This window comes from Heteronotia binoei, chromosome 2 (assembly GCF_032191835.1).
Source record: "Heteronotia binoei isolate CCM8104 ecotype False Entrance Well chromosome 2, APGP_CSIRO_Hbin_v1, whole genome shotgun sequence".
Classification (NCBI taxonomy): Eukaryota; Metazoa; Chordata; class Lepidosauria; order Squamata; family Gekkonidae; genus Heteronotia; species Heteronotia binoei.
The window spans coordinates 57,335,365-57,360,346 of record NC_083224.1 but is presented as its reverse complement, the minus strand read 5'-3'; the positions used below and the strand labels follow the sequence as shown (position 1 = coordinate 57,360,346).

Genomic DNA, 24,982 nt, shown 5'->3' with positions numbered 1-24,982 from the left:
TCAGCCTTGACCATAGAATCCACTTTGGGAGGCTAATACCAGCTATCTTCTAGCAGTGCCAAGACTCCATTTCAGCACAGCGGGAAGCACACATACGCAACAGATGTTACCCACCCATAGAGCCATCAAGCTTATCCAGGCGTGGACCCTGCCACACCGCCTAAGCATTTGTTGAATGGAACCAAGGACAAAGACTGGTGTCAAGAAAAACACAGAAGAGGAAGACCACCTTCAGCAGAGCCAAGTTCTTTTGTGTAAACCGGGTGTTACCTAGGCAATAATTTGGCCATCTGTTGTCACCTTTTTAGATAAGTTTGATCATCCTAAGCACCCCTCCACCCAGTAATTTCTCCTATTCTTCTCCCCAACTGTCATTCTGGAGCCTCCCCCTTGGCCCGGGTTACTTGTACAGCCAATCAGGTAACCCGGGCCCAAGCTTGTTCATTGGTCAGTTATGGGCACCCAATTAGGTGCCGCCAATTAATTTGCTATTGGCTACTGCAGAAATCCAGCCCTTATGGTCACTGCAGAGCCTCCCCTTTCTCCTCCCTCTTACCTCCCATCCACTGAGGGTCCAAGGTAGTCTATTTAACCTCTGACCCAGCTCCACTCATGTGTGAATCTAGCAGTACCCTATCTCTGCTGTCTAGATCCATCCCTGATTCTTGGGCAGTTGAGGGTCCCATTTTCCCCGTCCTCTTTCGTCACCATTGGAGCCTTCCTTGAAGACTACAATAGGTAATTATCACCCTTTTTGTCTTCCCATGTGTTGTCTCTATATCTCTCTCTATTTTTCTTAGGGCTGTATGAATGATTTTATGAGTATTTTATCTTGTATGTAAGCCTATATTTTTCTGGAATAAATTGTAATTGTTTTACTTAATTAGAGTCCCTAGTATTTTTAAGCATTAATTTCTGGAAGTGGAATCTTGTATACACAGGTAAAAGATCCTGATTAAGCCAGGTGCCCACCTGACAATTCCCCATCCTCGTTTTGAGGGCATTTTGGCTTACAGCAGTTCCCTTGAATACAGTCTTCATTTCTTCCTCCTCTTTTTTTGCCTTCAAAGTGTTCCCAAGCAGCTGCACTTCCACTAAATGAAACTGAACTCACACACACTCACAAAGCAGCCAAAATGAAAAGTTTGCAAGCCCACACTTTTTTGATCTCACTGGGACAATTTACGCATGGCAGTTGCTGGATGTAGCCATCTGAAGTATTTCAACCATCCGACTAACACAGGAAAATGAAAGTATTGAACAGAGCAGTCGAGGGGGTGGAGTTTTCCTCCATCCCATAATCAGGTTCTGGTTAACTCTTTACTATCCATACAAACAACTTCTGAAATAAATGCTAAATAAACAGAGGGACTGTACTGGCTTCCTCTCCCTCAAATTCACTGGGAAGAGCCACATGACTCTGCCTGCTCACCTTGCCCCCCTGAAGCTTTGTCCTGCTGAGATTTAAAGACACAGACACGTCCCAAAACACACACAGTTCTTTGCAAGCTTCTTCTAAACCTTCTTCTTCAAGATTTAAAGGCACATGGTGGCTGTTGGGGTATGGCTTCCCCCTGCTGGATCCCCCACTGGGACCTGGGGACTGGCAAGCCTAATTTGGGGGAGGATTTAAAGAGCTAAATGAACATTCCCCTGCTGTAGAAGTACAGTGTATAAACAACAAGCTTTTTACTACTTTGTTAGATCATGGGGAAATATTAACTCCCCCCTTCTGTTCATAAAATTAACAGAGGTTTGCTACTGTACTGCCCCAAGCAGTATAGGGATGAGAGGGACTTCAGACCAAGAATTTAAAATAAATTGTAGGAGAGAAAGAAAAAAATAGGTTGAGGGGAAAGAAATTGAATGAGAATAAGTGGAAAAGAGGGAGAGAGAAATCATAGAATCATAGAGTTGGGTGGGATCTCCAGGGTCATCTATTCCAACCCCTTGCACAATGCAGGAATTTCACCAGTACCTTCCCCCCTCTCCCTTCCTGCCCTCCTTCTCATTATCTGCCTCGGGGGGGGGGGTTGCAGAAAAAGCCCAGCAGGAACTCATTTGCATATTAGGCCACACCCCCTATATCCTTTTCACACATACTACTGCCAAGACAAGTCTCCCCATCCTATAATTATGCCTTTGATTTTTCCTACCTAAATTCAGAACCTCACATTTATCCCCATTAAAATTTCTTTTATTTGTCTTAGCCCAGTTTTCCAACCTGTCAAGATCATCCTGTATCCTTGACAAGAATAAAGGAAAAAAGAGGAAAATGTTGCTTTATCTTGCTGCAACATTCCACCTACTGATTTGCAAGATCTGGCTAAATTGGGTACAAGAAAAGAGAGAGAAAAGCAAGTGTCTTAGAGAAATGACCTGCAGGCTGGCAGATACTGTAGCAGCCATCAGCATGCCGCCATGTCTTGCACCAGGGCTGACTTGGCTGATGGGCTTAGGCAAGTTTGGGTCTGTCTTGGAGAAAGGCAAGTCCAGCAGAATGCCTTTTCAAGCTTCCCTGAGCCATGAAGGGCTACATACAGAAATGCATTTTAAAAATACATAGAAAGACATTGGGCTGGATGCCTTTATGATACTGGCTTCAAGGTTCCTCTGGGGCCCCACATTTTGTCCCCCCCCCAATCCCCCTCTGTCAGCGGTCCTGGATCTGGATAGTCCAGGCTAGCCCAATCTCATCAGATCTCAGAAACTAAGCAGGGTTGGCCCTTGTCAGTATTTGGTTGGCAGACCATCAAGGAATACCAGGGTTGCTATACAGAGACAGGCAATGGCAAACCACTGTTGCACGTCTCTTACCTTGAAAATTCTACAGAGTCATCATAAGTTGGCTGTGACTTGACAGCAAAAAGAAAAAATAAAAGTAGCCAGGTCACTAGAACACTCTAACGGGCTGATTCCACACAAGAGTGTTTCTCTGTAGTGGTCATGTTGCCTGTGGTACTGTTGGTCAATTCACACTTGCTAAAGTGATTACAGGTGGCACAGGGGAATCTATTTTTGACCAGGATTTGCTGTGCTATCCCTTTCATACCAGATGCATGGGACAATGCCCTCTCCCAATAACTGTTGTCCTGCTGCCATCATGTTTCTCCACCCACCCTTTTAAAATATTTTGGTATATGCATAGCACAGCTTCAGAATAGTGCAATTTTACACCACCACGACCCAGTTTGGTGTAGTGGTTAAGTGTGTGGTCTCATATCTGGGAGAATAAGATTTGATTCCCCACTCCTCCACTTGCAGCTGCTGGAACGGCCTTGGGTCAGCCATAGAAGTTGTCCTTGAAAGAGGTTGTCTGTTAGAGCTCTCTCAGCTCCACCCACCTCACAGGGTGTCTGTTGTGAGGGAAGAAGATAAAGGAGATTGTGAGCCGCTCTGAGACTGATTCAGAGAGAAGGGCAGGGTATAAATTTACGGTCTTCTTCTTCGTGTATTTGTTTTGCTGCAGCACTGAACACTGGGGCATACCTGACCTCCTCACTCTCTCTGTCAAATTATTTCTTTCCTATGTTTGGACTATATTTCAGCAGTGGACTTGCCAAGACACTGCTGCCGACTCCCCCCCTCCTTACCTCCATTTCCCTGGTTTTGTATTACCCTGTACTAATTTCATTACAACATTGCTCCTGTCTCCCCAGGGGGTCCAATTCTATGAACCCTCAAAGAAGGTGACTCTTCCTCCATTATTTCCAATCAAGGGAAGGCATTTTAAAGGAGTGCAGTCCCTTTAAATGTGATAGCCAGAATTCCCTTCGGAGTTCAGTCTTGCTTGTCACAACCTGGCTCCTGGCTCCACCCCCAAAATCCCCAGATATTTCCTGCATTGGACTTGACAACCCTCCTTTTGGACACAAGAAAAAAGATAGTCCCAAGAACATCATACTATCTCCCCCCCTCCCCCCGGGTTAAAAAGATGGAGGTTTTGTGTGTGTGTGTGTTTGTGTGTGGGGGTGAAATCCGACAGGCCTTCGACATTTAACCGAGAGAGAGCTGCCACTGGACATCATACAGAGCAGAGTACCGATGGTCACCATCGAACTTTCAGAACCGCTATACTGTACTGTATTAATACAGCACCATGAAATGTTTTAAATAATTTAAATATGTAATTATGTTTTATATGTTTTGTTGGTTTTTAATGGAAGTAATGTGATGTTGTGAGCCGCCCTGAGTCCGCTTGCGGAGAGGGCGGGATATAAGCTTAACGTAAAAAACAAACAAACAAATAAATAAATAAATAAATGATCGATCTGTTTGTGGTTTGTGCAGGAATGGAAGAGAGCATCATGGGGAACAGATGGCTGAAACTTGGATAATCCTAGTCAACTGCTGATTTTAAGAGCCCTCTGGTGGCACAGGGGAAATGCAACATGAACCACAGTCGAACAGAATGTTCCTGTTGTTTTTTATTTGCCATCCTGTTTATATAGTTACTTTTCAATTAGTGCAATCTCAGGAGGTTCCATTTTTCATGCTGTTCAATATTTACATGAAACCACTGGAAGAGTTAATCTGATGATCTGGAGAAAAGTGCCCTTTAAATGCTGACATCCAGCTCTCTATTTCTCCTTTCTTTCTAAGTAAATAAATAGATGAAGGTGAACAAATTGAAATTGAAATTTAATCCAGACAAGACAGAAGTGGTGTGGAACAGGAGTAATATTGACACCACAATAAGTATACCCCTTGAAGAAGTGTTCAGTGATTCACAAAAGCTCATACCCTACCACAAATTTTGTTAGTCTTTAAGGTGCTACTGGACTCTTACTCTTTTCTACTGCTACAGACATATTAAAACAGCTACCCATTTTGATCCACTTGTTCTGGATGGGGTTTATTCCCCCTGAAAGATCTTGTGTGTAATTGAGAGGTGCTTCTGGATTCTTCATTGGCATGGGATAAACAGGTGGCTGAGGTAGCCAGGAAAGCCTTTGACCAACTAATGCTGGTTCACTACGAATTACCATTTCTGGAGAAAGCAGAATTGGCCAGAATTACTTTTACCTTTTTTAAACCCATGACTTGGTAACATCCAAGTTGAACTATTGTAATATTCTCTTTGTGAGGCTGCCCTTAAAAAAGGTCTGGAAATTTCAGTTGATATAAAAAGCCTGCAAGAAAAGTTGCTTGGGTCTGTCATAATAGACATATAAAGCCAGTTTTTTGCTAACCTCATTTATTCTGTTTCCATGTCCGGTTCAAGAAAGATGTTAGCCTGGATAATTAAAAACCCAAGTGGCCTGGGTCCAGAGAATCTGAGAGACTACAAGTATCAGCCACCTGCACAGCTGAGGTTTGAGATATTAAGTGAGTGTTGGGGGAGTTCCCAATGTTGGCAACCCTCTACCAGTCTTGGTCTCGGTCCTTTGTCTCTAATATGGCCCCTTACCCAGGCTCAGGAAGTCACACTGGTGCTTTTGTATTGCTTGTTTCACTTCTAGCTAGTCTTAGTACAAAAGCATCAGTGTGACTTCCTGAGCCTGGGTAAGGGGCCATATTAGAGACAAAGGACTGAGACCAAGACTGGTAGAGGGTTGCCAACATTGGGAACTTCCCCAACCGTAAGGATATTTTAAGAATTTTTTTTTTTAATCTAATTTTCCCCCTCATCATGGGAAACCAAAGAAGTTTTTCCCTCATCATTCTTCACCCCTTCACTTTATCCTTAAAACAGTTGGCCAAGCTGAGAAATTGTGACAAGTCCAAGGTGACCCAGAGAGTTTCCAGCATTCAAGACCAATTGTTCCATCTCCTAGTCTGCTACTCTAACCACTATGCCACACCCACATAATCTGGGATTTGGATGGTGGAGATCTGTGGAAGGACTTTTTTCACTGCTGTCCCCAAGTTATGGAACTCCTGGAATTTAAATGTTTTATTATTATGGAACAGGTGAGTGCATTGGGTGCTTAGATGTTATTGTTCTGCTTGAGTTCTGAAGGTAATTTAAAAACATTTTCATTGTATATGATTATTTTTATTGTTGCTGGCCTTAAGTGTCTCTTAAGAGACAGAAAGGCAGTGCGTAAATTAGCTGAATAACTAAAATAAAGTTCCGGATATTGCTCAGGGAACTGCCTCCTACTCTTACTGTTGAGACCTTACTGCATGCAACATTTCCATTTCCGGCACTTCAAGGCTAGTAACTATTCACATTTCTTAATGGCTTCCTGTTTCTAACTTTAATCTTATCTTTACAGCCTGTTACAAAGGAATAAGGCACTGTTGTTCTTCAAGTTGTATTTCACAAAGTACCATCAGGCATCTTGGCTTCTGGTTTTGAATTCACAGAGAATCCATTATTTGGAAAATGGAGGCAAATGCAACAGATTTCAAAAGAGGGAAACAGAAGGTGAGAAGGGCAGAAGTAGCTAAAAGTTACGGTCAGGGTGGAAATTAGATGATTAATCCAACCACCCTGCAGGGCCAGCTGCAAGAAACCCTGTGTTTCAAAAAGGTTTTCCTTAAGAACTAGATGCCCCAATCTAGAAAGTAATAGTGATTCAATAACTTTTATTAGGACCAAATAACATGTTGCAAAGACCAAGTTTTTTCAGTTATTTGGGACTCTTTTTCAGGCTGGATGATAAGCAAAACAAAAAGAGGGGAAAAGATGTTTGCGGTCTTCATGGAAATGTCACATTCTGCAGCTTGTAATAGCATTAAAGTGGAGTGTAAGAGTTGTTATGCTGACTTGATTAGGTTAGACAATGCTAGGTACAAAGAAGATTTCTGGGACAAAGATTTCTGGGACTTAAAATATTTTTGGTACAATTTGAGGAGTTCTTTTTGAACCATTCATGATTTAATTCAGCTGCATGACTCCTCCTCCACTCTATTTTAAGACTATTACATACAGCAGGACAAGTGTTTTTTTTAGAAGGAACACACAGGAACACAGTTCCGGCTGGCGTGGCATCAGAGGTGTGGCCCAATATGCAAATGAGTTCCTGTCGGGCTTTTTCTACAAAAAACCGTCCTGCGGCAGGATGTTTTTTCATCCTCTCCAGCAACATCATCATTTGCTCATTTCTTGTGAACTTAAAAGCCTACTATTTTTTGCTGTATATATTGGTCCCAACAAAAGATATTATGCAGCTGTTCTTCAGCTACCTGTGATTTCATGTGAGTATGACAGCAAAGCATAGTGAGAAGAAGAAGAAGATATTGGATTTATATCCCGCCCTCCACTCCGAAGAATCTCAGAGCGGCTCACAATCTCCTTTCCCTTCCTCCCCCACAACAGACACCCTGTGAGGTGGGTGGGGCTAGAGAGGGCTCTCACAGCAGCTGCCCTTTCAAGGACAACATCTGCCAGAGCTATGGCTGACCCAAGGCCATTCCAGCAGGTGCAAGTGATGGAGTGGGGAATCAAACCAGGTTCTCCCAGATAAGAGTCCGCACACTTAACCACTACACCAAACTGGCTGAGCATCACACACAGATAAGATGACCAACTTCCAGGTGGTGGCAAGAGATCTCCTAGGATTACCAGGCAACAGAGAACATTCAACTGGACAAAATGGCTGCTTTGAAAGGTAGACTCTGTAGCATTAATACCCCACTGAAGTCCCTCCCCTCTCCAAACCCTGCCCTCCTCGGGCTCCACCCCCAAAATATCCAGGTATTTCTCAACCCAGAGCTGACAACTCTTCTCACAGACAATAAGACATCTTGACTAAGAACCTTTAACTTTTCTTGCAAGTTTCCAGCTAAGGTAGATGTTGCTCGGTACAGGGATTTGAACTATTCAGGGAGGAATCATAAGCAGGTATTCTCAGAAGCAAGTTCCAGTTTACTCAGGGCTTTTAAGAAAACTGCTGTCTTAGTTATGACACAGGAGGAGTTGGAATAATTCAAATACTTTTACTTCTCAGCTCACCTTGTTCCAGGAAAATTGTAGGAAAATACAGGAAAAGCCTTCTCAGGAAATACAGGAAAATACAGGAAAAGCCTTCTCAGATATGTGACCTATTCTAGGCTTCTTTAGTCCATGAGAGTAAACCTATCAAAGCACAGAGTTGCTCAGAGGAATCTGCCTCCCAAAAGAGACCTTTTCTTAGGGTCAGAGTGCATGTTGGGAATTCCATGTATAGAGATCTTTTAAAAAATAGATTTGGATGGGGGGGATTTAAAAGCAGGTACATAGGACCCATTTCACTGTGGTGCAGTGGGTAGACCCCGTGGCGCAGAGTGTTAAAGCTGCAGTACTGCAGTCCTAAGCTCTGCTCATGACCGGAGTTTGATCTCCAGCGGGAGCTGGGTTTTCAGGTAGCCGGCTTGAGGTTGACTCAGCCTTCCATCCTTCTGAGGTCGGTCAAATGAGTACCCAGCTTGCTGGGGGGAAAGTGTAGGTGATTGGGGAAGGCAATGGCAAACCACCCCGTAAAAAGTCTACCGTGAAAACGTTGTGAAAGCAATGTCACCCCAGAGTGACGACTGGTGCTTGCACAGGGGACCTTTCCTTTTTCCATTAGTCTGGCCTGAAACTACCCCACTGAGGACTTGGCCCATTAAAAGAGGAATCATAAGCAGGTCTTCTCAGAAATAAGTTCCAGTTTACTCACATCCACCCATCCCCTTGATGCTTCAGTCCTTTAGAAGGAAACTAACACTTCCAGTTTAAATCAAGTGGTGTGTGTTTGTTTTCCATGTTATACTATTTGGCTCTTTGAGGATGTTTAAAGGTGATTTGTTTTATATGTTGGTATTATGTGGATATTTCAAGAGCTGCTTTAAGTTTCCTCTTCTGAAAAGAAAAGAGAAGTAAAAATCATGAACAAAAATGTATTTGCTCCCTGGAGCAAGTTCTGCTTGACTTTGTCTCTTCATGCATAGAGTAGGAATTATGCAATAGCCTATCCTTTTTATTGAGATTCAAGTCCCTCTCCTCTTGCCTTTGACCAATAGAACCCTCCCTTCCTTGCTCCCTGCTTCTTACCTCCTCTTGGCTACAAACAGTGCTCCGGCATCTGCCCATGTGACTGGTGAAGGATGATGTTGTCGGAGAGCTCAGATCCTCTTGGGTCTGAGAGATGAACTCTTGGACAGAGATTAGCTCAGGCATCCTGCTGCATAGAGGACTGGTTACAAAGGAGAGCCCTGGGTTATCCAGCAAACTGCTGAGTCGGAATGTCAGGCCACAGAAAAGGGGAACTCAGGATTGAGAGGAAGCTGTTCAGCATTGCTGAAGTGGCCACAAACATCTCAAAAGGCAGAGCAACGCCTTGCCCAGAACGGTCCTTTTACATCCTTGAGACAAAAAAGTGCTGCCCTCCTCTTTCCTGTCCAGGAAACACATGCCCACAAACTGGCCCCTGTGTGAGCTCCACAGCAAATTTTTGACTTTCTAGACAGCAAAGAGAATGCCTAAGGTCAGGGATCCTGGAGCGCGAGAGTGTTTGCCCATGTTATAATTAGCTTATATGCAGTGTATACTCTTTCACGTAGACAGAGGACTGTGCACAGATAAACATGTATAAACCTTTCCTGTCTCATGCCCATGTAAGGGTGTTGCCTATCCGTCAGAATGTTTGAAACTTATGCAGAAATGGAAATTAAAGAGGAGTGACACTGCACTCCACCCCCCAGTGCTGTTTTCACTTCCCCTGAGAACCCCTCCTGACTTCATATCTTCTTGTGTCCCTTAGAAAGCCTGCCCTCTGCTAACGCAGTCCACAGGGCCGCATCTATACTGCAGTCTGCTCCTTGGAGGAATTGCAAAGATGCCAAAAAATAAAGGACAAAGAAGGGATATGAGTCCTCCCCCTCCCCTCGGCAATGCAAGGGGGAAAGTTAGTTTTCTTGAAGGCACTCTCATATAAGCAAGAACAGAACTGAGTCACCCTGATATAGCACATGATGAACAACGACCCTACTCATTGCCTTTACTAGCCACCTTTCTTCCTTATAGAGCTCAAGACAGTTTACAGCATAGAAAAACACATTAAAAACATAAAACCCAAAATTTAAAATCACAATCACATTATGATGAAACGTCTCCAAGTAAGTGGTACTAATATATAGTGAGAAGATGGATTCAAGAATTACTGTCACATTGGGGCTATAAAGCATTTGGTGTCTCCTATCAGCAGCCTACCCTTTATTAAGAGTTCTGCTCTTCATAAGACAAATGACAAGACATAGGAACACTGTACGAATGTGACAGTGTGGTGGGGGTTACATGTATGTCAAAGATCTATTCTAAATGCTTCACTATTATAATTTCACCTATGTCTCTCCAGACCCTAGTTGTGAAAATTCATCAGCAACTGTTACATGAAAACCCCAAGTCGCTTTTGAAACTCAGTTCATAGATTTCCTTCCGCATGGTAAGATTCTCCTTTGGTAATTCTACCATGTTATTCTCCCTTGGAAAAACTTTTGTATGAAATATTATGGCCTAATGTTACCTTTAAGGAAAACTGCTTTGGGCTTCCCTGATGGTAATCTCAATTTTCCACACGGCTCAAAATGCCTCCTCATTCAAAAGAAAAATGATAAAAGTCGCCACAAGTACTTTCAGTATATTTTGAATGCATGACAATTGTCCCTTCTAGAAGGAACCAGTTTGAAGGTTCTGATATAATAATGAAGAACATGCTCCAAATTTGGTATAGAGTTCCATTATAAATGTTGAGAAATGTGACCAAGAATCAACAGATGGGATCAAGGCATGCAAAAGTTTAAAAGACTAGAACTTGACTAGCTCGATGTACTGGTCAGTCTTTAATTAACCAAATACTGGCTCTGGGTTATACTGTTTATATCAACCTTTTCAGTGAATAAACATGGTGATCATAGCATGCTATGACTCGGATGTAAGCCACCCTGAGCCCGCCTCGGCGGGGAGGGCGGGGTATAAATCGAATTAAACATTAAACATTATGAATTTGGGTAAACTGACCAGTTTTCTGTTGGTTGTTGGACAAGCAGTGTACTGGTGAGTGGTCAAGATTTCCTCCAGACTTCAGTCACCAGCACATTATAAAAGCGAGTTGTTTGAATGTAAATCATGCATTTCTGCCATATCTGAAGTTGGAAGGATACAGTGACGCAACAGCCCAAGGGACCTATTTCCAAATATAAATGTGTTTCCTAACTCTAACTACAACACTCCCAGGAAACCACACTGACATTTTTGCATCTGCCAGAAGTACATGAAGCAAATTTATGAGAAAAAACTTAAGAGCTTCCTCAGAGTCTTTATGGTTTGAAAAGATTTTCCCAATGTTTACCTCATGAAATATTTTTGATCCTAGATAAAACTTCCTGCTTCTATTTGCACTTTGTTCACTGACAGATTTTTTAGATAGTTTGTGTTCATGTTCATTCAGGTAGCTTTATTTTTGTCTGGCATTGTGTTAAATTCACATTGCCTATAGCTTTGGGGGGGGGGAACCTCTGGTAATGTCTCCTTCTTGTACTTCCATATAAGAACATTGAATGACAGAACATATTAACTACTTTGTAGCTAATAATATTTCCCTATATAATCCAGGACTGAAGAACAATCCCAGGTAAATGGCAAGGCAGGCTTATAAATGTTTGATGCTAATAGCTATACATTTTTTCCAGTTATGCACTAACTTTTTTTTGAGAAGTTTAAATTGTTTTCTGGTCCATTATTTGAAATTTGAACTTGAATGCAACATTGGTAAGGACAAGACAGGATGGTCCCAGGATGCCAGTTTGTCCAGTTGGGCAGGATATCTTTAAGCTCATACAGTCTGAGGATGTGAACAAGATTTTTGAAAGGATTCTTGAAAGGATTATTGGAAGCTTAGTCATATCAGCTGGTTGCGTCACCTTTACCCCTCCTAGCTGCTTAAATCTGTTGGGGAGAGGGGCTGGGAGGGGTCTGGGAGATAGTAAACGCCTCCCTGAGAAAGGGGATGGTTGTTCCTGTCTTGAAGTGAGCAGCAGTGCCATGCATCCACCCCTAAAGAAACCTACTCCAGGTTCAGGAGAGTTAAATAACTACTGTCCAATCTCAAATGTCCCATTCTTGAGCACGGTGATTGAATGAGTGGTGGCTGACCAGCTTCAGGGATTCTTTAATGAAGCAGCTTGTTTAGATCCATTGCAATCAGGTTTCATGCCTGGTTATGGTACTGAAACAGTCTTGGTCACCCTAGTGGATGTCATGCGCTGGGAGCGGGATGGGGGAGAGCATAATTTTCCTGGACCTCTCAATAGCTTTTGATACCATTGATCATGGTAAAGGTAAAGGTAGTCCCCTGCGCAAGCACCAGTCGTTTTCGACTCTGGGGTGATATTGCTTTCATGTTTTCACGGCAGACTTTTTACGGGGTGGTTTGCCATTGCATTCCCCAGTCATCTACACTTTCTAACCTAATAAAATAATAATATTTTTTTTTATCTGTGCATAATTTTGCTCAGTCTGTGTAAGTGCTCAAATGGCACTGGCAATGGGCTGTATCTTTTGGAGCAGGCAGGTACCCAAGCTGTCCATCCTCTTGCACTTCTCTCCTTTCCTCTCACATGGGAGTTGGGAGGGGCCTCTGCATGTAACATCTCACAGCATCTCACATTAAGATAGGCCAGTGGGGTAGGATGGGACCACATTCAAGTCCTTCCTGCTCCTGCTACTCCTGGTAAACACTAAGAGAGGCTTCACTCAAGATGGAACTGCATGTTCCAAATATGCAATTGTCAAAACAATGCAAATGCAGGGGAAATTCAGCAGAGGGGAGTTGTGCATAACCACCCAGCTCCCTACACTACCACTCCCAGCCATTTTTCAAGTGTACTTCCAGTTTCTGAAAATGATTACAATGGCAGGGGAGAGGCATCTGCAGGTGAAAAAAATCAACAGACATTGGAAAGGTGATTCTCCCTTACAAATTCCCCTAACCCCCTCTCCTCCCCACATACTTTAGGATTAAAAGGGAACCATATCTTTCTCTCCTGTTGTTAGAAACACTTCACCATGCTATTACTACACCAATTATTGAATTAATTATCTCTTGTAATTAAGGCCTACAGATGTTGCTGATTAAAAGAACTTTTTTTCCAAGGAGGAGGAGGAAGAAGAAATTGGATTTATACCCTGAGCTTCACTAGGAATCTTAAAACAGTTTAATATTTCTTTTCCCTTCCTCTTCCCACAACAGACACCCTGTGAGGTAGGTGGGGCTGAGAGAACTCCTCTTGAGAGAAGAGCTCTGAAAGAACTGTGGCCCAAGATCACCCAGCAGCTGCATGTGGGGGAATGAAGAATCAAACCTGGTTCTCCAGATTAGAGTCCACTGCTCTTAACCACTATGCCAAACTGCCTGCAGTCTCCCATTATGCTTGCCCCTGTCCCAAGTCAGCCCTATACTACCGATGCCAGCTAGCATGGCTTAGGTTTTGCTTCAAAAAGGTGCAGAATTACATCCTATTGTGCTCCTAAGCAAAAACTCCTGCCAAGAGAACTAAATCACTCAGTTATTGAGAAAGAGTGTTTGAGTATAGTGTGTGGTTTAACTAAATTAAGATCATATTTGTGGAGTCAAAAGTTCCATTTGCAAACTGACCACATTCACCCTATGTGTCGTCTAGACAGAATTAAAAACAAATTCCACAAGTGTGAAAACAAGGGTAGGTTGGAGTCATATTGCTTGATTACCTCCCAAAGTTCTTCCAGGATGGTATACTTTGTGACCAGTCAAGCTGAACACAGATCACCAGCCATGGATTGTGGACTGCCAACTGCTTGAAGTTTTCCAGATCCAGACAGGGAAGGAAAACAGGAGGTTTATTGAGTCCACAGCAGAATATCCTACATGGATGATCAACAGGGCTTGACTTGGTGGGTCAGATCCACAAGTTGCACAGATTTGAACTAGACCAATATCCTGCCTCTGCTTTTGTTCTGCATGAAGTATGACAGGATGCATACAAATTATGGAATTGGCCATTCCTTGCCATTTTTACTCACCTTCTAGAATGCTGAACTCTCTTTCACATGACTAAAACTGGCCCAATTACAGGACAGTTTCCTTGCCACATATATAATATAAACAACAAAATAGAAACAGAATGGTTTAAAAATTATTTCTGTTTATTAAAAACAATCAAATTGCTGTGTTATCACCATCTTTCTGGATATGTTGGTCTCTGACCACGTGAAGTTTAATTTTATATACTTTTTAAAATACATGATTTCATGGATGTGATGCATTCTTTACATGCAGACAGTGGCTTGGACCCAAACTAAATTGACAATTTCCATGGATTCTCCTTTCCCGCTCAAGACTCCCTGCACACACATACCTTGATGTTCCTCTGGATCCCCTGTCCCCCCCAGGAGTCGCATTTCATGGAGATCAGTGGGCAGCAGTGGAACAGGGGCAGGAAAGTTCTGTTCTACTGATGGAAAATTTGGTTTGGATCCAAAGAGCAGACAAGTCAAGCAGAAGAATCAGTCCTTTTCCATATGACAGTGTTCCTGTTTCCAAGTGGCAGGCAGTTATTTTAGTTGCAAGACCTTACACAGCCAGTTCCATTCAAGTGGAATACGATCTTCAGGATTAATGGCAGGAAAGTCCTTGACCTATTAATACTAAAGGTGCTTGTAAGACTATATATGTGAATGGGCAGTTTGATTGTTCAGATCTGGGTAGTTTCTTCATTCCTTTATTAGTTACTTTTTTATAGTGCTCCAGGCACCATCAGCAGCTATAAAATCAGAAAAACTGTTTCTCAGGGGTTTTTTATATATGCATCATTCTTATCTTCCACTGCCAAGTCCCAGCTTGGAAACAGAGAGAATTCACTTAGCCATTTATGATCTTCTCACTGATGTATCCAGGCATTGTGTAGAGAATTAGAACCAAGAATATGGTCACAATAGCAATAATTAGCAGTGCAATTATGTACTTTTTGTACCGCTTCCAAATGAAGAAGATGAATGTTTTCATGGGGTTCACAAACCAATTGAAGGATGTTTTTGGACGGCTGCAGAGGAAAGAGGAGGGGAGGAAAACAGCCTCAGGGCAGGTTCAGACTGAAGTGTAATAGCAAAATTGCATTGCAATTAAAAGTACATTGATGGTCACCCACCATCAGAAAACAATCAAATGCCAAACCTCATGATCAATACAAGACAGTCCAAGCAGAGAACAGCATATAGCAAAGCCTCAAAGCATCTGTCTGTCTTTAGTCTACTCCCATAAGACTATCACAGTCCTCTGAATCAACCTTCATGCATCGAGGCCTGAGGGAGCCTGAATCCAGCAGTCTTCAGGAAAGCAAAAACTTGGAACTGCAGCGTGACCATTTCCAAAACCAGAGCTTTTTTTTTTTTTTTTTTAGCAGGATCGCACAGGAACACAGTTTTGGCTGGCTTGGTGTCAGGGGGTGTGGCCTAATATACAGATGAATTGCTGCTGAGCTTTTTCTTCAGAAAAGCCCTATGTGAAGCAATGTTGACATCAGGGGTGGGGCCTAATATGCAAATGAGTTCCTGCTGGGCTTTTTCTACCAAAAAAGCCCTGTCCAAAACTATTTACATAAATCTACAGATACTTACTTGGGTTTATCCAGTGGTTCAGGCTCTTTGCGACCCAGACCAACTGGGCTCTTCTCAGCCTCCTCTACGGTCAATAGCTGGAATTCAGCTTCCACTTTTCCCTGGAGAGAAGCACATTATAATCTAATACAGTGCAAAAATGTCCCTTCTAAAGAAAGCACTGATTTAAATTATGAAAATGAATGGAGGATAGATTCATCTTCCTCAAACCCTACTTTTAGGGACTTCCGCTCACTGCACTGCAATGTTAAACTAGATAGAGCCATATAAAAGAGTTAAATTCCCTACCAAGAAAAAGGAATTTTTCTGTTCTTTCTTCTGGCTGAACAACACACTGACATGTGGAATCTACCTTCAGAAGAGTTACAGGATTCAGTTCATGGTTAGAACAACATCTTTCTTCTCAGACCAATGGTCTCATAGCAGGTCAATAGCAAGTTTTCCTGAAAAGCTGCCCTGTGACTTCTCAACTATTATGTGCCTATGTCAGTCAGGGCAAAAGTACATCTTCCCCCTTCTTTTCTCACACATGCCTTCTGCTTGGGCAAAACACATTCTAGCAAAGCCGAGTAGGAAATAGTTAGCCAAATCTACACTATACTATGGGTCTTCCAAGCAGCTCTTATTTTGTATTTCTATCGTGCCATGTGGCTAAATGCGCTCCTCATCTAATCTGATCTAATCTAATCGTAACAGATCTAATTATAACAAAACCACTAAAATCACAAGATTACTTTAAGGTAATTCCAGAGTCAAATCAATTTTTCCAACACATTCATGATTTTTAAAAAGAACACAGAAGATTTTTTTTTTTAAGAACAGTCTGCCTCATTCTACATGTTGGCTGGAATTTAGAATAAAAATATGGTCACTAGTGAGAAAATTGCAAACAGAGAATGTTGTCTTGGGAAGAAATTCCAAAAGAGGGTCCCCTCCTCCTTGCTGTTTGTGGTCAGGCTGATGGCAAAGAGGCATCCAGAGCGTGTGGAGGTAGCAAGAGAGAAGATATTATTTCAGGTACCCTGAAGGGCCAGACTGCATGTCATTTGAGAATTCCATGGTTAGAATCTTTTGCATTCTCTTGAAAAAGCTGATTAGCAGCCCTATATGAGTACCTATCTCTTCCCATGGAACTAATTGCAGGTTCAAAATGAGCTATTTAAACCATGGAAGAAGCATGGTAAAGAATGAAACATTTACTCTCTCCCCCCAGCCTTTTGAGCCTGCTTTAAAAAAAACAAAATTTGCTAAGAGAGTCTAATCATAGAACTCTCCAGTCACTTGTTTGCCCTGAGAGAATGGGAAGTCACAGAATAAGATCCCTCTGCAGGAGAGTGATATGCATATCTATGCATATTCCCTAGCCTAGAAGGTTTGGAGATCTAATTCTTGTAGCTCCCTTTCTTCTTACTGTTAGGATGAAGATGTTTCCACTGGGGTCTGAAAACTCAACATCTTCTGGATTTATTGATCTCCTCCACCTGTTCTTCTTCTTTTTCTTCTTCTTCTGCTTAGCTTCTCTCTCTTCCCTCTCAATATCTTCCTGACCTTTCAGTTTGATGAAGGGCCACCAGCCTCTCATCCGCTTGTTTCGAAAGATGGAGAAACGGGGCATTGCCTTCTCCTTGGCCATCTTGATGGTGCACTGCTCTGAACTCTTGGCAGCTCTTACCATATCATTCAGTTTTAATTCGATGGCCCCTTGAAACACAACAAAACAAGGAAAAGCCTTAGATACTGGTACTTTGTACAGGAGTATTCCCAAATGGATGGAACTGGCTTTTTCATCCATGTAGAAATTTTGTCCACAGATCAACATGGCTGCCCACCTGGATATATGGACTATAGTGTCACCCAACTGAAATCCCAGAACCCGCCCCTACACAAACACACCAAAGCCACCATAACCCACCATGGGCCTTCAAATAATGATTCCCTCTGATCCTCCACAACACTTAGATCTACTCCGATCATTCTATAAAAACAAAATGAATGACAACTCCCCCTGGAATTATTGTTCCTGTTATCTACAACCTTGCCAACTATTCCTCCCCCAGCCACAAATCAAGCAGAGATCAGATGCATGCAGAAGAGTGCTTACAGGGCAGAATGAGATAACCGGTGGCTACTAGCCATGGTGACTGAGGGGAACCTCCATGTTCAGAGGCACTAAACCTCTGAATCCCAGAGCCAGGGGGAAACTTCATCTTCTATGCCCTGTTGTTGGCCCTCCAGAGTAACTGGTTGGCCATTCTGTGAGGCAGGATGCTGAAATAGATGGACCACTGGTCTGATCCAGCAGGACTCTTCTTATGTTCTTAATTTATTAAATTAGCCAAGCTACACACTGAAAGTAAGAAAGCTATTGCAGCTACTGCCAATCTGACCAGATGGAAATATTGTGTAAACACTAAAATACTGCAACTAATTAATTTGGCAAGAAGTTAATTTATGACACAACTAGACCAGACAAAGAAGCAGAGGGAAAACAGACTGAGCAGTAATCAGGGCAGAACAAGGCAGGAGTCTAATAGCAGATTCAAGACACTGTCCAGAAACTATTGGTGATTCTAACAGCAACATCCTACTTCCTTTCATTGCTACTAAAAGTAGATATGAACAACTAGCAGTTGCACCATCTAGTGGTTGCAAAGTCCAAATTTCAGTTTAGTTTCTTCCTTCATTTTTTTTTATTACTACAAGGACTACAGGAAGAAGAGAACCAAAATGTTGTGAGCTGCCCTGTGTTGTGAGGCGCCCTGAGCCCGCTTCGGTGGGGTAAGGCGGGATATAAATCGAAATAAATAAATAAATAAATAAATAAATAAATAAATAAATAAATAAATAAATAAATAAATAAATCTTTCCCAACCCAGAGCTGGCAACCCTGACATGATTCAGAAGGCAGCAAACCATAAACATATATATAAACAATGTAGGCTATAAAACACAATGAAAGAAAGTGAACATTAAAGTACCTAAAAAGTCATTTGCTGAAATCCTGTCATAGTCCCAGACCTGCATGACCAGAACTGCTGGCTCCCGAAATTCAGATTCCTCCAGAGAAAAGATGGAGTCCTTTTTCTTGTAAGTTATCTCTTTCTCTGTCGGCAGGTAATCAAAGCGGAACACAAACCTCCAGTTGAAGTTTCCTTCCCCAGTCAGAGAGTTAAAGTGAACATCTGTTTCTTGCTTGTCTTTCTCCAGCCCTTTGATCCAACTGCACAAGAATCATCTATCAATGCCTTGAACATATGGCTAAAGATAATGAAGGCTGAGTGTCAAACTATATGTAACATCGGAGTTCTGTGACTGGAACTTCAGAGATGTAATTTGGCTCTAAAAAAACAGCCAAGGAGTATGATCTGAATTAGGACCGAAGAAAAGGTCTAACTCTATGCCACCTGCTGTTTCCTCAGTGAAAATGGAACCCTCCCAACACTTGCTATTTCCTTATTTCATCTATTTCCTCAATGAAAATCCTGGGTTGAGTTAGCTCTACGGAAAAAGAGATTAAGATAATAAGGATACTTTTTGTTTCCTCTATGGTAGCTAAAACCAGCCCTCAGGGCCCATTTACAATCAAGGAAACAGGGAAAGAGGGATGAAGATTTAACCCTTTTCCTTCATCAGCACTGTTACTTCAATCCATATAGTCACCCTCCATGGCTGCTTTTTAGGGTCAAGTTATACATCTTGAGTAGAGATCATGGAACTCCAGTATTTGGTCTTCAGTATGGCTAGAAAGTCTATTTTACATGCACTAAAAGCCAGTTGTGCTGAATTGCACTGTTAAGAGGTAACAGGGTGAAGCAACCTGCCAAGAAACCACAAATGGGTAAAAAAAATGGCTCCCTGTTTGTTAATGGGGAACATTTTGAAGGGGGAAAAACAGCTGGGAGCACTTTCCCAGAACTACCAGCATTATATCTTTTAGCTAATGCCATGCTTTCTAATACTGCAATCAACTGCCCTTTAAAAACTTTTAACTAAGATCAATGTGAGGATCACTATGAGGCTATACAGATATAGCCATGAATGCCATATAGTCACGAACACCAGGTGCTAGGAACAAACAACAGAGTCTTCATGCTCTACTTGTGGTCTTTGCAGAAGGATCTGGCAGGCAACTATTACAATAATTGACTGCTGAGCTGCAAACTCTGAATTAGAAAATTTGGGGGAAGTGCCTAGAACATGCAGAATTTGGGGACAGGAGGCAGCTTATCAGGGATGTGATTCTGTAAAGTCTACCCTCTGAAGCTGCCCTTTCCTCCAAGAGAATTGGTCTCTGTAGTCTGCTCTGGAAATCAACTGTAATTCCAAGAGATCCCTGGGTTTCTCCTGGAGGCTGGCAACCCTAGGTCTAAACCAGCAGGCAATTATCACATTGTAGAGCACAACCTGTGCTCCTTTAGAAGAATTTCCATTCCTGCCTGTCTACTGATGGCACCTTTTCACATAGATGTCACTGGACGTTTCTCCTGTTATTGGATTGACATCATCAAGGACCACGTCATCTGTATTCCAGATGATGACTCGTAGCTCATAACTAGAAATAAAATGGGAAAAGACAAAAGCTAGGTTAAAACGTAGTATCTTGTTTGTAATCCTTGTACAAAACTTTAACAAATAAACAAGGGGCAACCTCAAGTGACTGAGAGGCCACGAGCCACAGAATTCACTTGCCACGTGAATCAAAAGAGAAACATACACAAACAGTGACTGTAGAAAAGAACAAAGGCACAAACTAGAATTAAACATTATTCAGTTTCTTTATTTATTATTTTCCCTTAATTTTTCATCATCGTCCTGCTGGTAATGAGTTTGCAAATCTGCCCAAAATAAGATCAAAACAAAGAAAGAACAGCCACACTAGCATATATCTGTTTTTGAGCAATGTCAATGGCATTCCTATCCAATTTTTTTTTAGCACATCAAGTAGATTAGTGAAGAGCTGCTGTTCTTTGAGGTGATATAATTTACACTGTAATGTTACTCTACCATATATATAGCATTCCTAGACTACAGACTAGAATCTAGGAGGCCTGGGCTCAAATCCCCTCTCATGCTATGGAATCTCACTGGGTGACCTTGCGCCTGTCACACTTTCTCAGCCCAACCTACTTCACAGGTCTGTTGTGAGGATAAAATGGAGGAAAAAAGAACGGTGTGAGCTGCTTTGGGTCCCCCACTGGGGAGAAAGACATGGTAGAAATTAATTAACTAATAAAGTAAACAAAATTAAATGAATAAAAATCCTGGCCAATGCATAGTATATAAATGAAATATTCTATAAGCAGAAATGGTCCCCCATTCCTGTTCACAGAAGCTCTTACCTGACTGGCAGTCGTGGTTTAATGTTGACAGGGGGTGGTGCAGGGACATCATTTGGAAACATGTCTATCCACATGTGGAGAGAGCCCTGGAAGTGTGATGAACAAAACAACAAAGGGGGGGATAAAAATGGTGGAAGCAAATTCCTAATGAAACAATCCAGAATTGATTCAAGCCTCAGAGAAATATTTTTCTCCAAAGAGAGGATTACACTTTAAAGATATAAACTGTTATGTTGGATCAAGCATGCTCTTTCATTAAAAAAAAATTCCAAAGATCAGGGTTTGTCTTTGTATACAATTCAAAAAGCACCGGATCCTTTCCTAAATATTTGTTTGCATTACTTGACATTCGAGTTCATGTAGCACATTTATTTTACCTTGGAAACTTACAGCAGGAACTAAGAAGCCATTTTTGGCTGTGATTCACTAAGTCCTTAAGGTAATGAAATTCAATCGTCCCTCTGGAAAGAAGTGATATCACTTAAGACTAGGGTTGCCAAGTCCAATTCAAGAAATATCTGGGGACTTTGGGGGTGGAGCCAGGAGACTTTGGGGGTGGAGCCAGGAGACATTGGGGCGGAGCCAGGAACAAGAGTGTGACAAGCATAATTGAACTCCAAGAGAGTTCTGGCCATCACATTTAAAGGGACAGCACACCTTTTTAAATGTCTTCCTTCCATAGGAAATAATGAAGGATAAGGGCACCTTCTTTTGGGGCTCATAGAATTGGACCCCCTGGTCCAATCGTTTTGAAATTTGGGGGATACTTTGGGGAGAGGCACTAGATACTATATTGAAAATTTGGTGCCTCTACCTCAAAAAACAGCTCCCCCAGAGCCCCTGAAACCTCCAGATCAATTCCCCATTATACCCTATGAGAAGACGTTTCCCTCTCCACCCCCCTCCGTTTCTGGCAAATCTGATGCAGGGGACTCTGTACTCACGAGTTGCTGCCAGCTTCTCACAGCAACATAGGCACACCAGCTGGGCACTTTATGGCATGGAATAGGAAGCCGGCAGAACTCACCTCCGGAGGAGCAAAGGCACATGGTCCTTTGGGGGCGTGGCTGGGCTCCCCTCCCTTCACCGGCCAGCTGACTGGGGGCGGGAAGCAGCCTGAGAAAACGGAAGAGCTCTGGCTGCTGCGATCGGGGCTGGGTGGGAAGGGCTGCCGTTCTCCCCCCCCCCGCTTTCCCTTTTATGGCCAGCGGGGGGAGGAGGCTCCAAATCGGGGGTCTCCAGGCCTAGCGGGGGATTTGGGAACCCTACTTAAGACACTTCTTGATGAGCACAGGACCCAGGCAATTAGGCCTGTATAGCCAACACATTGCTTTTGGCCCAGCAAGATGCAGTGTAAGTGCTTCAGTACTCACATGGTGGGACTCTACCAATTCATATCTGCGCAGCTGCTGCTTTATGGACAGTTCAAAAGAATTCTAATCTATAGGTCACTAAGGCATGAATGATGGTGGCTAAATCATTTTTAAACCTTAGAATGTGGAGCTTGAAACATCAGCACAGTAGGAACGGAGCAATGAAAAGGATCAACAGTTCCAAGGCACCACTTGGCATAACATGGAGAGATGCAGTTGTGAAACATAGCATTTAAGAGACATATAAATATGTTTAGCTGTGATGAAATATACAGCAGCTTGCAATAATATGCAAAAGAGACACTGAACCACTACATTGCCTCTCAAATGCAATTCCTGACAAATATTTTACATCAGACATGAACAAAGTTGACTCATGAGCGCAAAGTCTGACATTGCAACCATACTGAAACCACTTGTTTTGTTGTGTCACCAGCTGTACACAGTGGCCATAATTTGTAGGAATCATTCACCGTGGGATTCACCTCAAATACATAACAGTTTTTAGTATCAATGTCACATATTCACTTGCCATATGAAGACTTGCCACACAACAGAAACAAATATATTTTATATGTTAACATGTAGAGTCATCACTGAGTGGAAATGCATGGTGGCCATATCAGAAAAGCTGCAGATTAGCCTAAAAGCCTTTGGACTAGTAAGAGGGCCAAGTCCAGTCCTCAAATCCTACCTCTAATAACACTTCTCTTTCTAATTCTTCACTGTGTAATGAATGGGATTCTCTATTCCACTGGATCTGGTGAGGGAAGGGGCTATGATCAGCATCATGCTAAGGTGCCTGTGCTAAGCAACTTCAACTGGTCCAGAACACAGTTGTGCAGGTCTTTATGGGGACTCCCATGAGAGCAATTATATAACCTGTGCTCTACTAGCTGCACTGGCTCCAGATTGATTACCCAATCACGTTAAAGGTTTCAGTACTTACTTTCAAAGCCCTAAACAGTCTGGGTCCACTGTACCCATGGGACTGCCTCTTCCTATATGCCCCTCAGAGAGCATTACGCTCTGCTGGTACCAACTTGCTGGTAGCCCCTGGCCCCAAAATGGCCCAGCTTTTCCTCGATCAGGGCCAGGGCCTTTTGGGCCATGACCCCAGCCTGGTGGAACACTCTTCTAGGGAGATCCAGGCCCTGCGGGACTTGGCTCAGCTCCAGAAGGCCTGTAAGACTGAGATGTTCCACTGAGCATATGCTTCAGGGCAGCAATGATTGGGGAAATCAGTGGCCTCCTGGGTTTCCCCACCCTCTTATGTTTTATTTTTCCAGCTTAAGACCCCCTTATGAATAAAATCCAAATTGTATGCCAGTCACCTCAGCCAACTGGGGGTAGACACATGACACCATCTGATTGGCTATATTATATGTATTAATTACCATGCATTTTATTTTACTATTTTATGCAATTATACATTGTATACTGCCCTGAGTCCTGCTTGTGGGAGATGGAGCAGGAGACAAACTGAATAAACTAAACTGTCATTTAATTTCGTCCTAAGCAAACTTAGCAGTACAGCAGTTCATAGGAGTAAAGAAAAACAAATGGATGGAGAAAAAGTAAACCAATATACTGATGTCACCTGTAGGAGACCAGGGCTCTCTGAATTGTAAAGAGATCGAACTTCTACATGTTCTGGTACTAATTTGTACCCATATTCTGGCATTTCATCCCAGTGCTGAAGAACATACAAAGCTTTGTGCTCATCGTAAGCAGACCATGTTTCATCTTCATTGTCTTTCTTGTCTTTCGCAAAAACTTCTAGAATACAAGACAACTATAAGAAACTGGAAAGCTCAAAATCAGCTTATCATTAACAATGAACAGCATCACACCATCACAAGTAAGGAATGGACAGTGAGTAATATGCTTTTGACTTATGTTTCTTGAAGAGCTACCTCCCATGCTATATGGTAAGCGGTTTTAAAACTAAGCAGATTGTGGCATGCCATGGAGGGCTGTATTTCAAACAAAAGAGTCCAAAATACTACTTATGCATGCCCAGTGTAGTTCTTGAAACTCAGCTCTGGTCAATACACATAAGAATATAGAGGGAGAGCAGATCAGATATAGAAAAGTTCTCTCATGCTGTCCTGTAAATCAAAACTGACGTCTAGCTTTTTTGATAAACCGGAACACAGACTGAATTTTAATAATAAGTGGTCATCCAAATCCAACCTACCGTATCTTTCCAATGTGAAGGAAGCAAAGATCAGGAAATGTGAATGGGCCATTAAAAATGTAGAAGCTTCTAATTACAAGAAAATATTTTGGAATATTCCATCAAGCTATCAGGAAATGACTGAGATCCACATAAATTGTCCTCTAAGATACTGGGAAATCTGAGACTGGATCTTCCCAGCTTGTTTTTAAAAGTCTTCATGTGGAGGCCTGATTCAAATTAAGGCATGAGGTGCATGGGACGAATAGAAGGCTTAATTGCTGCCTCCCCATACTCATCTTTTTCCTTTAAGGACTAACAGCAGAAAGCAGGGCACTTTGGTTACACGTACAGAGTCATATGTAACAAGCAGTTACACCTCTTCTTACTTTTCCCATATGCCTCAGTCTGAACTGAGCTCCTCTGAGATTTTTACTAACATCTTTTTTTAATGCTGGGAAGATCCATTCAGGGATCTCCCAGCATTTCAAGTAATTTGAACATTATGGTATTCCTGGAAGAAAAATGGGGG

General features: G+C 42.3%; 2 protein-coding genes across 2 annotated transcripts in view; both read right to left on the bottom strand.

Annotated features, from left to right (window-relative positions):
• Positions 1-9,246, bottom strand: part of LOC132566235 (arf-GAP with SH3 domain, ANK repeat and PH domain-containing protein 2-like) — a 56,175-nt gene extending 46,929 nt beyond the window's left edge. The window contains exon 1 of the mRNA XM_060231058.1: positions 8,963-9,246. Within this exon, the coding sequence (XP_060087041.1) occupies positions 8,963-9,088 (126 nt within the window). The 5' untranslated portion in view covers positions 9,089-9,246. The remainder of the gene's footprint in view (positions 1-8,962) is intronic.
• A 4,822-nt stretch (positions 9,247-14,068) lies between these two features.
• The window catches only part of LOC132567300 (fer-1-like protein 4), a 78,313-nt gene continuing 67,399 nt past the window's right edge, over positions 14,069-24,982 (bottom strand). Inside the window, exons 39-45 of the mRNA XM_060232981.1 lie at positions 23,872-24,050; positions 20,899-20,984; positions 20,013-20,111; positions 18,538-18,779; positions 16,971-17,260; positions 15,560-15,660; positions 14,069-14,985 (exon numbers count right to left, since the gene is read on the bottom strand). Coding sequence (XP_060088964.1) covers positions 14,805-14,985; positions 15,560-15,660; positions 16,971-17,260; positions 18,538-18,779; positions 20,013-20,111; positions 20,899-20,984; positions 23,872-24,050 — 1,178 coding nt within the window. The 3' untranslated portion in view covers positions 14,069-14,804. The remainder of the gene's footprint in view (positions 14,986-15,559; positions 15,661-16,970; positions 17,261-18,537; positions 18,780-20,012; positions 20,112-20,898; positions 20,985-23,871; positions 24,051-24,982) is intronic.